General features: G+C 44.0%; 1 protein-coding gene across 8 annotated transcripts; it reads left to right on the forward strand.

Annotated features, from left to right (window-relative positions):
- Positions 1–5792: 5792 nt before the first annotated feature.
- ZNF32 (zinc finger protein 32) lies at positions 5793–10765 on the forward strand. 8 transcript variants are annotated; one of them, XM_049854738.1, is made up of 4 exons: positions 5793–5892; positions 7854–7945; positions 8239–8378; positions 9839–10765. In XM_049854738.1, the coding sequence occupies exons 3-4, from the start codon at positions 8309–8311 to the stop codon at positions 10588–10590; spliced, it is 822 nt and encodes a 273-aa protein (XP_049710695.1). In that variant the 5' UTR covers positions 5793–5892; positions 7854–7945; positions 8239–8308; the 3' UTR covers positions 10591–10765. The 8 variants fall into 8 exon arrangements, with proteins under 8 accessions (XP_049710695.1, XP_049710698.1, XP_049710694.1 ...); XM_049854737.1 differs by having other exon boundaries at positions 5827–5892; positions 7773–7945; XM_049854736.1 differs by lacking the exon at positions 5793–5892 and adding an exon at positions 5927–6102 and having other exon boundaries at positions 7773–7945.
- The last annotated feature ends 4161 nt before the right edge of the window (positions 10766–14926 follow it).

The following is a 14926-nucleotide window of genomic DNA, read 5'->3' on the forward strand; positions in this document are numbered from 1 at the left end:
GGCCTCCATGAAGACACAATGAGATAGTTTGGGAGGGATGGTAAGACTGATTAGTTCAGGAAATGTACATAGTATTTTTTTTTTTTATAGGGTGGAGGGTGAACGTAGTAACTAACGGATAACTAAAGAGGCTTGCATTTCTGGCAGGGCTGAGGCAGGATGGCAATCATTCTAATAAAGTCTTCCAGGACAGTGGTCCCTCATTCTACAATATTAGACCCAAATACTTTGCTTAGTGCTATGGCAGCAAGTAAAGAGCTCGAGCTTCCCTTGAGCTTCATGCTGTCTTACTGAAACTTCTGGGGCAGCCATTCCCTTAAGAGGAACTGAAAGTCCTAAGCTAACAATTCACTTCAGAAACCTGGATGCTACGCTTTCATTCCACATTTGGGATACAATTATCTAATTTTTCCCCCACGATAAAAAATTCTAGAAGTAATATGCACAATTTTAGGACTTTTGATACATATACCCAAATGTCTAAAAAGAATGGTTGTCTCCAAAATATACGCGAATGGAAACGTCCATTTCTCTAGTCTCCTTTGCCATCTTTGCCATTCAGCAGGAAAATGGGGAACATTTTTCTCTGTCTCAATTGACTTTTTTTTATTTTAATTAGTAGTGAACCTGGGCTTTTTTTCTTATATTTATTTCTATGTTTTTCTTTTGTGAATTGTTTGTCCTTCGCCAAATTTCTGTTGAAACGTTATCGTTTTCCTTAGTAACTTCTATGATATCTTTAAATCTGACAGCTATTAATATTTTCCTAGCTTGTCACGTGTTAACTTCATTTCATGATGTTTTGCCATACAAAATTTTGGGTTTTAATGCAGTCAAATCTACCAACCTTTCTCTTTATTGTTTCTGTCTTTGTTACCATCGTTAAGAAAGCTTTTCCCAGGCCAAGAGTATAAAAATATCAATACGTATATTGTTTTGGGTCTTTTGTTGGATCTGTGTTTTAGATTTTACATTTAATCCATCTGGGGCTTATCTTAGCATAAAGAATTAGGTAACTATATAACTATATTTTTTTCCCAAATGGTTAGCCTTTTATTGAATTATTGAACTGTTTATTGAATTATCTGCACTTCCCCTGTTGTGAAACGCATGCAAACGGGGGTAATGGATCTTTGGCAACTTTTCAAACCTATACTGCTGACAAGGATTTCTCTTTCCCACTCACCCTGTTCCCCTCCTTCCTGTTGAGTATTTGCCTTAAGATGCAGGGGTTGGCTGAGTACTGGGCCTCATTTAAGGCCTGAACAAACACTGGTAAATATCTGTCTCGGGAGAGTTGGGTCTCTTGGAATTTCAACCCCAATCCCAGCTGCCTTCTCCCTCACTTTCCTTTCAATGTTTTCATTTTCCTAAAACCACTCCAGTGAATTTATACAGATTTGTGTAGAAAAAAAAAAAAAAGTGACTACAGTCCCACTTCACAGCCGTCTTTCCCCACCAAAGGATCTAAAACTTGTGTCCTCAGGTCCACAGCTGGTACTGATCTCAACAGAACTGATATGCCCCAGTGACCCCAAGGCACTTGGTGCTGTTGTCAGTACGGTGCAATGAATTACTTAATATGGCCCTTCTAGCCACAGTCTTTGTGACTTACACACGGTCAATGAGTGGGACCATGCAAATAAGGTATATGAAACTCTAACAAGGGGATTGGTCAGTTTTGCCATCCCACTAGGCTTAAAACGAGTGATCCCAGAGCAGGAACATGAAGATCTCACCACCGCCCAAAAAGAAGAGCCGAGAGTGGAGCACATCCCAAAGGACCCAGGGGCCCTGCACTGAGAAGCTCCTGGAACCAAGAAACAGAGAGAGCTGTAACACTGAAGATGGCAAGAAGCAATGGCAGAAAAATGGCAGCATTAGAGGCAGGAGATCGACAGGAGTCAGCACAGTTGGCTTCCCCGCCCATGGAGTGAGAAAGCTGAGCGCCTTCGTGCAGGAGGCTTGCTGGCGGAGTTGGGTACCTCTGTGTACTTGATGGAGCTAGGTTTGCTGACCCACGGAGCTAGGGCTGAGTGCCTTCAAATGGAGGCTTATTGGCAGAGTTGGGTGCCTCTGTGCGCTTATCAGCACAGCTAAAAGAGCTTTGTAACACTTGCCCAAGCAGGGCAGAGGCCAGCCCAAAGGACCAAGGGCCAGAGAGAAGACAGTACAGCTGAGAAGAGGCTGTCCTGATCAAAGAAGTATATCCTGACCGTTCCTCAATCTGAATTGTAACCTGTTAAACCAAACCAAACCCACTGCTGACAAATCTATTCCGACTCATAGCGACCCTATAGGACAGAGTAGAACTGCCCCATAGGGTTTCCAAGGAGCAGCTGGTGGATTCAAACTGCCGACCTTTTGGTTAGCAGCCAAGCTCTTAACCACTGTGCCGACAGGGCTCCTGTAACCTGTTACTTCCCTAATAAACGCCATAATGGTGAGTATTGTCTGTGAGTTCTGTGTGGCCATTGCAACAAATTATCGAACTCAGCAGAGAAGTGGAATGCCGCGGAAAGAACAGTTGGTGTCAGAATTGGTAAAAAGGTTGGCGCGCGGAGGCATGTCTGACCTCATAGGAATCAGCCTTGGGCTACTGATCTTGGTTCTCCTTCCCGCTTGTGAAGTTAGATGAGGAGATCAGACGCCCCTGCCACGCCATTTTTATAGTTAGCACTGAAATTATTCTGGGCCCTGGGAGGACTGCAGTCTGACTGACACATAGTCTTGGGAAGGAATGGAGTGGAGACACACATTCAGCACCCCACATCAATCATCAGTCAGACTGGGCCTTTGCTTGTCTTGCTTGGGCTTTTAAAAAAAAAAAAAAGAGGTGCCTGTGGCTGCTCTAGAGAGAGTGGTGGTTGGACCTCTATCTCCTGGCATCCCTACCCCTGTCTCTCTCTGACTCTGGAACTAATGTCAGGAGAAGGTACCATACGGATCTCTGCAATCGTGCTGAGGTGGGTTCAGGAGTGGGGGGCTTCAGGGCAACTTCTGCTGCACGCTCCAGGGGCTTCTCTGCGTGATGGCTGCCAGCCTAGGCTTTGAGGAATGCGCTGTGTTTGTCTTCTCCACTAGACTGTCTGCGCCCTCTGAATAGGGATTACATCTTGCTCATATTTATGTCCCCAATACCCTGCACAGCTTCTTACACTTAAAAAAGGACTCAGCAAATATTTGTTGAAAAAACTAAGTAATATTATGTTACAATAATTGACATTTAGGAATCAACGTATTATTTACATGACACTTTTGCATACTGTATGAAATTGTTTTGTGTTGTGTTGTGTTGTGTAACAGATGTGTGGCTTTTAGGTAGATTGTACAACATTAGTAGTGGCATCCCCTTGCCCTTGTGTCAATTCCGACTCACAACAACCCTATAGGACAGAGTAGAACTATCCCATATGGTTTCCAAGGTGGTAAATCTTTATGGAAGCAGACTGCCACATCTTTCTCCTGCAGAGCAGCTGGTGGGTTTGAACCACTGACCTTCAGTTAGCAGCTGAGCACTTTAACCACTGTGCCACCAGACTTATATATTAAGAAGAAATAGTAGTACAACCTAACCCATTGCCGTCGAGTCGATTCCGACTCATAGTGACCCTATAGGACAGAGTAGAACTGCCCCATAGAGTTCCAAGGAGCGCCTGGTGGATTTAAACTGCTGACCTTTTGGTTAGCAGCTGTAGCACCTAACCGCTGCGCCACCAGGGTTTCCAGTAAGTATAGTAATAGATAGTATAGTAGTAGTATAGTAAGAGAAACATTCCTTATGAAGTCCTATATTTAATAGGATAGGTGAGTCTACTGAGTGGAAACTCTGGAGCTGGGTTCCTGGAGAAAAATAAACTGGGCAAGAGCTCTCCTGGATGAGAGGCAACAGAGAAGGCAATTCTGAAGGCAGAAGCCACAAACAAATGTAGCCTCAGCTATCAGGAACTTAAATATCATTCCTCTTGGGGAGATCAGGATCTAATAAATGCATATCTGCAGGAGGCTGAAGGCATTTTTGGGAGCCATTACCTCACAAATAACTCAAAAGCAACCCTGCTCCCTCCCAGGATCACACAGTAGCTGCTTGACGCCTCTGGTCTTGTCTCTGTTCAAAGAAGCCCCATGAAAAAGAGCTCCTATCCATTGAGCTGATTTTCAGGATTCACAAATTCTCAGTGCTTCAGTCACATCTTTAAAGAAGGAAAATCTCATTTGTCACCCTAGGAAATACTGTTTTCCCCCATGACTCATAGAGTACATGCAGAACTAGTTCTTCTAGGTTCACTTACACACCTGCCTTTACTCTGAAGAAGGACAGGAGAGCGCCTGGACCCTAGCCCTTCACATGATGCCTTCATCCAGCTTCTGTCTCTGCCACCTGACCCTATCCCTGGCCTTCTCCACCAAGAAACCTGTCCAGAGTCCCACAGCTAGTCAGTGGTGGTGCCAAGATGCAAACTCAAGACAGTTCCAGAACCCATCCCTTATTCATTATTCCTGTTGTAGGGGAAAAAACATCACAGTTTAGTAAAGCAAAAAGAGAGTTTTATTTGACATATATTCAAAAAGACAAAAGTGGGACACAGACAAGCATGCTGCCAGAGCTAATGTCTGCTCAAATCTGAGGAAGGGTACAGAATCATCAGTACATACTAACATCACAAAAATGGGTAGAACTGTCGAAAGCTTCACCTTTTCACAGATTGCCTAGAAACTGTGGTCTTACATTTTGAGTTATATTTCTTAACAATCATTGGCATAGGTTCTGTAACCCGACAGTCAGGAGGGTCTTCATTGGTCCGACAAATTTGTATTTGCTAAATGTTAACAGAAAAAGATAGGAGTGGAAAGTCTTTAGTGTCCTGTTTGATTGGCTTTATGTGAAAAGTTCCCTAAAAAAATATTTTTCTTCCCTAAAAGATAATTTCTAAAATTGTCCTATCTATTATCTCCAGGCCCAGTTAATATGTCCTTGTGAGTCCTTGCGGGCCCAGTTTCAGCTGGGTCATATTCTCTTTGCTCAGGGACAGGGAATAATTCCAATATTATTTTCTAAATCATTCCTCATCACTAAAAAGCTGCTGAGAAAGCGTATTAAGAGGGTCGGAAGGGTACAGTTCTTCCCCAGACTTCAGAATTCTCCTTCCAGGCCCTCGAAATCTAACCGTGCCATTCCAAATTATCCTTTCCCACAGCTTTGAAATGTTTGCTCCTTGCTGCAGAGCCCTAATTACAGAATAGTCTTTGCTTAGGCAGCAGCTCAACACCAACACTTTATCAACTGATTTCTCCCAAGATTCTATTTCCTTCCACCGATGCCCCATTTCGTGAATTGGCAGCTTCTTGATGATGTCATTTATAGCCTTTGCCATTCGGTCGATTTCCACGCATAGCTACCCTATTAAAAAAAAAACCCTATAGGACAGAGTAAAACTGCCCATAGGGTTTCCAAGGCTGTAATCTCACAGAAGCAGACTGCCACGTCTTTCTACCGCAGAGCAGCTGGTGGGGTCCAACTGCCCATCTTTCGATTGCAGCTGAGCGCTTTAACCACAGCGCCACCTTGCTAATCTTATGCACACCGCAGCCTCCGTCAGCTCTGCTCCGCGGTCAGGAAGAACCTTGAGGCTCAGGGCTCGGTCTGAGCCGAGCGGCCCGACCCCACGGCAGCCGAGCGCCTGGCCAGCCGGGCAGAGACGGCACGGCCTGGCGCTTGCCGAACTACGCTTCCCACCGTGCTCCGGGAAGCCGGGACCTCCGAGGCCTCGGCCCCGCGGGCAGGCGGGCTCGCGCGGAGGCTCCTGGGAGTTGTAGTTTGGCTCCGCTCGCGCCGGCGCGGCTGCGGGCTGACTGCCGGCCTTTGTCTGTCTGAGGGCGCGCGCCGCTGGGGTGAGTGAGGCCGCTGGCCCGGGTCAGCGCGCCGGGTGAGGCGAGGCGGGGCCGCGGCGTCAGGCTCCCGCCCCCGGGCCCTCGGCCTGCCAGCGCGGCCCCCGCGGCCCTGACCTGGCCGGCCTGGGCCCTGAGGGAAGCCTTCTTCAGGGGCGAGGTCTGCGGCCTGGAGAGGAGGGTTTAGCTGGACCCGAAATCGGGGGCGCTGAGGTGCAGGGTGAAGTCTCCAGGCGGTCGGGGAGGGTCTGCCTGGGAGGAGCCGGGGCCCCTTCGACTGCCCTGCCGCTCGGCAGGGCAGGTCCTGGGTGGAGACCCCGCACCCAGGAGGCGGTGAGGAGGGGGAGCCACAGGCAGGTGTGCTCCAGGTGCCTGCGGCGAGAGTTCCAGAAACCCGGACGATGGACAGCCAGAAAGTGCAGTCTCGAGAGAGAGAGGAGGCAGACGTGTCTGGGTGGAGAGTGGGAGGAAGGACAAACTGGATTCAGGGTGTGTGAGGAAAAGTCACACGTACCCAGAGTCTCCTGGTCGTGAACCCATCCCCCAAAAGGTTTACCCCCGCTTGTCGTCCTCTCCTTCCAAGGACTTTCAGTTTTAGGCCTTCGACCAGTAGGTCATCTCAGAGGCCCTTCACACGTGGTTTCTTACTTTCTCAGGAGCTACCTGAGACGTCATTGTTATTAACCTGTCTAGTAAGTGAGGAAGAGTCAGGACTGTGGTTACTTGCCAAGGTCACATACTGGGGAAGTCAGGACAAGAATCCAAGTCTCTCACAGCCTAATTCCAAGCTTTTTCCAAAGAATTTAATAGCCTTTCTGATAGGAAGTATTTTCTATTATAAAGCTACTTTGTCCAAAATCTTCAGGAAACTGATACCTCAGACTAACAACTTAGGAAGAAAAATATGCTGATTTCCTCTTACTAATCAAGGAGGTGCCTGAGACACAGCTGAGTTACTTGTTGAAGAGCGAACTTATAGCATGTGAAGAGGCAGACCTGTAAATTCTACCTATCCGTTCTGACTAAATTATTTTCTGGAATCTTCCCCGATAGAGTCCAACTTTAGGCAGTAAATGCCATGTACTTTTCCACTGACTCTGAAGTAGGTACTTAGTGGACGTGTAGTTGTTGAGCAATAGTATCTTAGACTCCCACTTCCAAGTGAGCATCCCAGCACTCTGATAGGGATTCCTTTGTAACTTATACTCCCAAGTTGGAGGTGAGTCCAGCCACACCATGGGAGAAAGATACGGCATTCTGCTTCCCTTAGAAACCCTATGGGGCAGTTCTATTTCCTGTATGGTTGCTATGTGTCAAAATCGACTCAAAAGCAACAGGTTTGGTTTTTGGTTTATTAGAGAGGAACAAAGACTACATTTTGAACCACTGGATAAATAAAGAGTAAAAATTCAGTAAATAGGATCCTGAAGAAAATATTCCAAAATGAAGAATGTAAAAAAAAGATAATGTGAGACACACACAAGTGGATTCCTGGGACCTGGAAGGAGAGTAATTCAATCTGGTCAAACACGACTCCCTTCTGTTCCGTTTTATAAGACTTCTCAACAGCTTTCTAGTGATGAAGAACTGGGGAATTATCTAATATAAGAGCATAGACTTTGGGTCCATAAAGTCTTGGATTTGTACCCTTGCTCCACCTTGACTCCTTGCTTCCTGTGGAACCAGGGACAAGTTACCTAACCTAGTTGGAGTTCCTTGGGCTTGGTTTTGGAATCCAGAATAGCTCTTCCTTTCCCCAAAATGGACAAGTGTTTACACTTCCTCAGAACTAGCATTCTCAAATCTTGAAGGGTAGGAGAGGGGTGGGTCTGGAACTTACTCAGAATTACTAAAAAGTAACATGTAATTCCTAATGTTGTTAGAACCTAGGGGGAACTGGAGAGGAGAACTGGAGGCATTTCCATCCTGGAACCAGCATAAAGGCTGAATTGTTGGTCTTTTAGATTCTGAATTCCTTTGGGGACTTGGAGGATGAAATAGCAGGTGGTTAGATGGACGAAGGAAATGGAAGATCCCAATCACATGCAAGACTAAGGTACAAACAGGAGTAATCATTATCTTAGAATTGACAAAAAGAGTTATGTGTTCATGTGTTCACTGCTTTCCTGCCTCCTGTTCCCTCCTGGACTCATTTGTGTGTGGTCTTGGTACCTTTGGGTCCAGCTTGCAGTTATAGGTGACTGTGAATTACATCAGGCAATCCAGATTTCCTCTATTCACTTGCACCCCAAAGTGGCAGTCTTGCTGACTTTATCCTCACCACTTAACTCTCCTGCCCTGTCTTGTTTGTTTTTGTTGTTTTGTTTTTGTCTGTTTTTCCCTCCTCAGGTTTCCAAGAACAGCCCATGGAAAAGTTATATGAAGAGGTGGTGATTAAGGTCCTACAGCAGGAGTGGACATGTTTGGATTTCCAACAGCTACCCTGCTGGACTGTCATGGAAGATATGCCCAGAATGTAGCATTTTTCAGTGAGTGAGTTGGTTGATGGCTGGGATGTCCTCAGCTCGCAGAGTTCAAATCCCTGTCCTCAGAATGGGCCAGCAGTGAGGAAGCAGAGGAGACCTTCCCTTGGTGGAACTCACTGTTCTGGGGATTATAGGAAAAGCCTGCAAACTGGGGTTAGAAGTAATAGTAGAAACAGAGGAGGAACAGAATTTCAAAGCAAGAAAGAGAACAATCTTGATACGGAGATAGTCTTGAAGTAGTCTCTGAGAGAATGAATAAGCAGCTTTAAATCTCAGAGTGATCACTGAATAAGGGTAAGACAGGGGACCAAGGAGAAAATTTCCTGAGGCTGACACTAAGCAAACTGTTAATAGTGATAAATGCACCCATATTTACAGTACATTAGGAGGCTTAGATTAGAAAACACTGTAAGTATCTGCATGGGAAATGTGTTAGGATAACTTCCAAAACAAAATTAATTTCACTTCCACCCTAACTTAGTATACTGAAGACAGCATGGATTTTAAAGGAAAAAAATTCCTTGGATCAAATTCTATAATTGTCCCGACTACTTCTGTGATATCAGACAAGTTATTTCTTTGAGATTCAGGCCCTTCATCTGTAAAGTGAGACGATACGCTCCACCTTGTAGGTTTGTAGGAATTGGCAATACTAAAAGTAAAACACCGAGGATTCTGCTGCATATTTCCTGAGGTTCTGGAGCTTACTTCAGAGCCCTGGTGGCACAGTGGTTAAGAGCTTGGCTGCTAACCAAAAGGTCGGCAGTTCGAATCCACCGGCTACTGCTTGGTAACCCTATGGGGCAGTTCTGTTCTGACGTATCGGGCCGTTATGAGTCAGAATCAATTTGGGATGTATGGAGCTTACTTTACTGTCAAAGGAGTGGAATGTGGAGCAGAAGTGGAATTTTAATAAAGCTAATGAAATTTAAGCTTCAGGCCCCTCGCGTGCATTGGTCTCTTCCAAGTCTCTGTACCTAATTTTATACTTTTTCTTAAAGGGAGCCTCTAAAATTTAAAGCTTCAGGCCCTATATATCCTGGATTAACACCTGTTTTGGAGTCAGATGAAACCGAGGCACGAGGCTCTGTGTGATCCTGTATAGTCTTCAGAGCCAGTTTTCTTACCTGTAAAGTGGAGATAAGCATGTTCACCTTACAAGGTTACCTGAGAGGCTAAATGACATCAAAATCGGAGGCAGGACGATGCTGTGGTGCATGCCTAGGTTTGAGTCCTGACTCTGTACTTACTGGCTGGGAGACCTTTAACAGCATCCGAGTGCTCTCATTTCCTCATCTGTAGCAGCCTCGTAGGATTGATATAAGGATTAAATTACCTATGCGAAGTTTATAGCATAATGCCTGGCCCATAATAAGCACTCAAAGTGTTATGTTTCTTTTTTTTCTATTCTTCTCACTCAGCATATTGGTGCATCTTACATGACTTCCCTCTCATTTTACCAGATGTGATGACAGAAGCCCACCACAAATATGATCACTCTGAGGCCACAGGATCCTCAAGCTGGGATTTCCAGAATTCTTTCAGAAGAGAGAAGCTGGAACAAAAATCCCCAGATTCTAAGACACTTCCTGAAGATTCATCTGGAGTGAGACAGAAGGTCTATGATTGCCAAGAATGTGGAAAATCCTTTAGGCAAAAAGGTAGTCTAACGTTACATGAGAGAATCCACACTGGTCAGAAGCCCTTTGAGTGTACACATTGTGGAAAAAGCTTCAGGGCCAAAGGAAATCTTGTTACACATCAGCGAATACACACAGGAGAGAAGCCGTATGAGTGCAAGGAGTGTGGGAAAAGCTTTAGTCAACGAGGCAGTCTGGCTGTTCATGAGAGACTCCACACTGGACAGAAACCCTATGAGTGTATCATTTGTCAAAGAAGCTTCAGGAATCAAAGTAACCTTGCTGTTCATAGAAGAGTTCACAGTGGTGAGAAGCCCTACAGATGTGATCAATGTGGAAAAGCCTTCAGTCAGAAAGGAAGCTTAATTGTTCACATCAGGGTCCACACAGGCCTGAAACCCTATGCCTGTTCACAGTGCAGGAAGAGTTTCCACACTAGGGGGAACTGTATTCTGCATGGCAAAATCCACACAGGAGAGACACCCTATCTGTGTGGCCAATGTGGAAAAAGCTTCACTCAAAGAGGGAGTCTGGCTGTGCACCAGCGAAGCTGCTCACAGAGGCTCACTCTTTGACCACTCTCTTCAAAAGAAGTTCTCTTTTTGAATTAAATGTACAGAATCCTCCTTAAGACCAAGCAACCTATCCAATTCTAAGGAATGGAGAATCTTTCAGAAAAGCTATTATTGGGTAGGGCAAACTGACTTTTCCCTTTTCTCCCAAGTCTGGAAAATAAATGTCTTGTTTATTATCATTATCAGTTATGATTCCTAATTTCTGTCAGTTTATTTTTACCTGATTTCCCAAGGTTCCCCTATTAATCCTGAGCCACACTTGCGATTGTTCTGGGTGTAGCAGATACAGATTTTAAATTTATAGTTGATACCATCACCTTTAAAAAATATATATCAGCCTCTTATCAATCCCAAGGTTCTTTTCAGCCCTACATATTCAAATTTCTTGTTTTGCATTCAAGGCCACTAGGCAGAATTCATGGGGCAAATCTACATACATATCCTCTTACTATCCGGATGATACCCCCCAATAATTTATTCTAGCAAACCACTCATGCCTGTAGAAAAGACTTTAGCCTCTCCTTTCAAAAGAATATTGCTTTCCCAGCCTGCAAAGGTTTGGAGTTTGTGCACTCAGATTTACTTCAGTCCTCCATTCCCAGGTGGAATGGAGATAATTAGCCTGTAGCCAAACAGTTGTCTATTTGGCAATTTCTTGAAAACTCTAAGCCTATTATCATGCCTTCTATTTAAGGACTCTGGGGGACATAATGACTTTCACTCCCTCTTTGGCCATAGCAGCAATATGCTGGGGATACAGTCACCTAGAAAGGACACAAGGGGTCTTATTACTAAGCCCAGATTTGCAGTCAATAATTTCAGTCCTCTGCCAAAAGTGTTCTTTTCCTCCTACACAGAAACTTGGAAGTATAAACCACTCTAGTTTTGTTTACTTCTAGGGGGTGAGATTTGAAGGGCTGGAGAAAAGATGGTTTTCAAGGGAAATTTCCATTTTTTACCTTAGCCACCCCTACAATTATTATTATGAGCATCTATTTACTTAATTAAAATGATTATGTAAATGTGGTTTTCTTGATAAGATACCATTCCATTCTTTTTAAATAACAAAGTACTGATCCTCTACAAGAGGCATCTAATGTAATAAACTATAGACTCTAATCCCCCAAAATTTATCACACCAAATATTAAGCATCTAGAGAGGTAAATGATATCAAAGGTCTTTAAGCATTGAAACACTTTAGAAATACTATAGATTTGAATAATAATACAATATTGCTCCAAAAGATAACCTGGTAACATTTGATGATGCATACAAGCTGTTAGTAATATCCTAATAATAGCCACAAAATGGAAACACCCAACAATGGGTGAGGGATAAAGAAATTGTGGTATGTTCAAACAATGAAATATGACTCACCAATGAAAAAGCATACAACTGATACGTGCAATAATAGGGATGAATCTGAAACCCTTATGTTGAAGGAAAATCACACACACACAAATGTAGTGTATAATTCCATTATATGAACGGAATTTATTTAAAGAACAAGCAAAACTAATCTATAGCAACACAGTCAAACACTGGTTGCCTCTGGGGGGTTGGAGGGGCACGTGAGAATTGAAAGGGGAATGAGGGAACTTTACAGAATGAGAAAATGTTCCACACCTCACTTTAGGTGGTAGATGCCCAGGTCTATGTAGAAAGTCCAACCATCCTGAGACCACCACGCTGGACAAGCTGCACGTAGCAAGCTCAGCTGAGCTCCCAGCAAACAGCGCCAACTGCCCGCCATGGGAGTGAACCATCTTAGATAGCCAGCCCAGTGGAACCTCCAGATGGCTGCAGCTCTAGCTGACATCTGACCCAAAACGCATGAGAGACCCCCAAGTAGGAACTGCCTTCTCAAATTCCTAACCCACAAAAGCATGAGAAAAATAAACAGTTCTGGGTTTATATCCCCATATTTTGGGGTAATTTGCTATGCAGCAATAATAAAACAAGTTATTTTAAAAAAAAGAAGCCATTGTGGAAAAAATCAGGAGGAGCAACTTTATATTATCTCACAGATTAAATCAAAATGGGAAATTATTATTTTATGATTCACCAGGAAGTTTAAGGTTTAAAAATGAACATTTCCTTTGACAAAATGGGCATCTACTACCTGAAACAGGAGGCAAGATAATAGATTAGTAAACTGGATCCAAGATATAAAGTGAAAAAATAGCTGCTGAGGACCCTGGAAACATTGACCCTGTAGCTGAACTAGGACTCAGGTAATACAAAACCTCTCAATCAGTTAAAAGCCCTGTAATTGATGTTTTTTCACTATTGCTCCTCTCATCTGACTACTATTTAAAGTGGAGATATGACTTCAATGGAATTGCGCTCTCTTCCACCATGTTTGAGACTGGAAATGCAAAACTGCTCCCTCTGATGGATGATTCAATGTACAGAATATCTGGTAACCCCAATAAAGCTACATCAAACAGGAGCGGGCCAAAAAAGGAGACCAGCCTTTGACTCTAGTTATTATTAACACCCAATCATACAGTAGGAAAGTGTGATGGTTAATGGTTATGTGTCAGCTTGGCTAGGCTATGATTCTCAGTGGTTTGGCAGACACTCTGCCATTACTTTCCATTTTATGATATGATTTGAGCAGCCAATCAGTTGAAAGTGAAGTTTTCTTGGGGGTGTGCCTACCTACAGAATATAAATGGGCAGTCTGGCAAAGCCGGCTCTTTTTCTTGCAATCCTCTTGTCACCTGACCTTCGGCATTGGGAGGTAAGCCTGCAGAAGTCTCTGGCCTGCTGCCTGACCTGATGATTTTGGATTTGCAAACCCATGTGATAAGAGAGGCCTTGGGCCTACACACAACCTGCAAATTTTGGGTTTGTCAGCTCCTGCAACCACGTGAGCCAAGAGAAGTCTTCAGCTTGTTGTCTAACCCATGGATTTGCAACTTAGCAGCCCCACGATTGTGTTACCCACTTCCTTGAAGTAAATTTCTCTCTCTATGTATCTATGTGTGCTTTACTGATTTTGCTCCTCTAGAGAACACAGACTAAGACGTCTGGTACTGAGAGTGCTTTTAAAGGGACAGATTTAAAGGCACTAACGACTATTGTCAGCAGAAAAGAGGGCACTTTTAGTCCATGGTGTAGTATGCCAATAGAAATACACAAAATATCACCACGATTGGAACAAATATTTGTGAGAAATAAGGCTCTGGGTGGTTGTGTATTTTGTACCTTTATCAGCATTTCTGTCAAACTAAGAAGTATAATGAAGCTAGCTCGTTGGTCCTACTTTCACTAGACAAAGTGGAGAAAGAAAAAGGATGAGCTCAGGGCTTCAGAGTCCCAGCTTCGGTACCGCATAAAAGAACTGAATGTTGCTGTCTGTGCCCTGAAAGAAAGCTTTATGCTTCTTTTCTTATTTTTTGTTGTAGTTGAGAATATATATAGCAAAACATATACCAATTCGTTTCTACATGTACCATGTATTGACTCTCATTACATTCCTTGAGCTGGGCAACCGTTCTCACCCTCCTTTTCTGAGTTGTTCCCCCCTCATTCACCTAAATTCACTGCCCCCCAAGAGCCTTATTTCTTGTAATAACGGAGCTGATATTGTTGAAAACCAAACCCAGAGTCTTATCCTAAGAGTGGCTGAATTACAATGCAATTGAATTCCCAACCTCCAATGGTGTCTGAGTTAAAGTGAGGGCATTGATTGGGAGGAAATAGGATCCTGAAATTTTGGATGGGGACATATGGGCAGATAATATTGAAGCCGGGGACATTGAGCCCCTAAATTCTGTTGAACCACCCTGCCAACAGAACCAGCCCTCTCACTCCCATCTAAAGAAATAACTCCAGGTTTGTCTCAGCCACCTTCCCCAGTAAAGCCTTCCCTTCCACCCCCATCTGATGAGGATAACCTATCAGTGTCTGAAGAGTCCTTGTCTGAGACATTACCTGGGTCATTGCTTGGGGCATCGCCTGAGGCAAATGTCTTACATTGTTGAATGTCCCTAGGACCTACCCCACCACCCATTTTTGCCTTAGATTGGGTTTTCTAGAGAAGCAAAACCAGTGAAGCATATATATATATATATATATATATATACACACACATAATATATATACACAGCACGTGTGTGTATATATATACAAAATATATATATATATATATACGCATATATACAGAGAGAGAGATTTACATCAAGGAAATGGCACATGTGGTTGCAGAGGCTGGGAAGTCCCAAGTCTTGGGTCAAGATGGAGGCTTCTCCTGACTCATGTAGCTGCAGGGTCTGGTGAATCCAAGATTGGCAGGTCAGACAGCAGGCCTCTAGCTCACAAGCTGTG

This window comes from Elephas maximus, chromosome 16 (assembly GCF_024166365.1).
Source record: "Elephas maximus indicus isolate mEleMax1 chromosome 16, mEleMax1 primary haplotype, whole genome shotgun sequence".
Classification (NCBI taxonomy): domain Eukaryota; kingdom Metazoa; phylum Chordata; class Mammalia; order Proboscidea; family Elephantidae; genus Elephas; species Elephas maximus.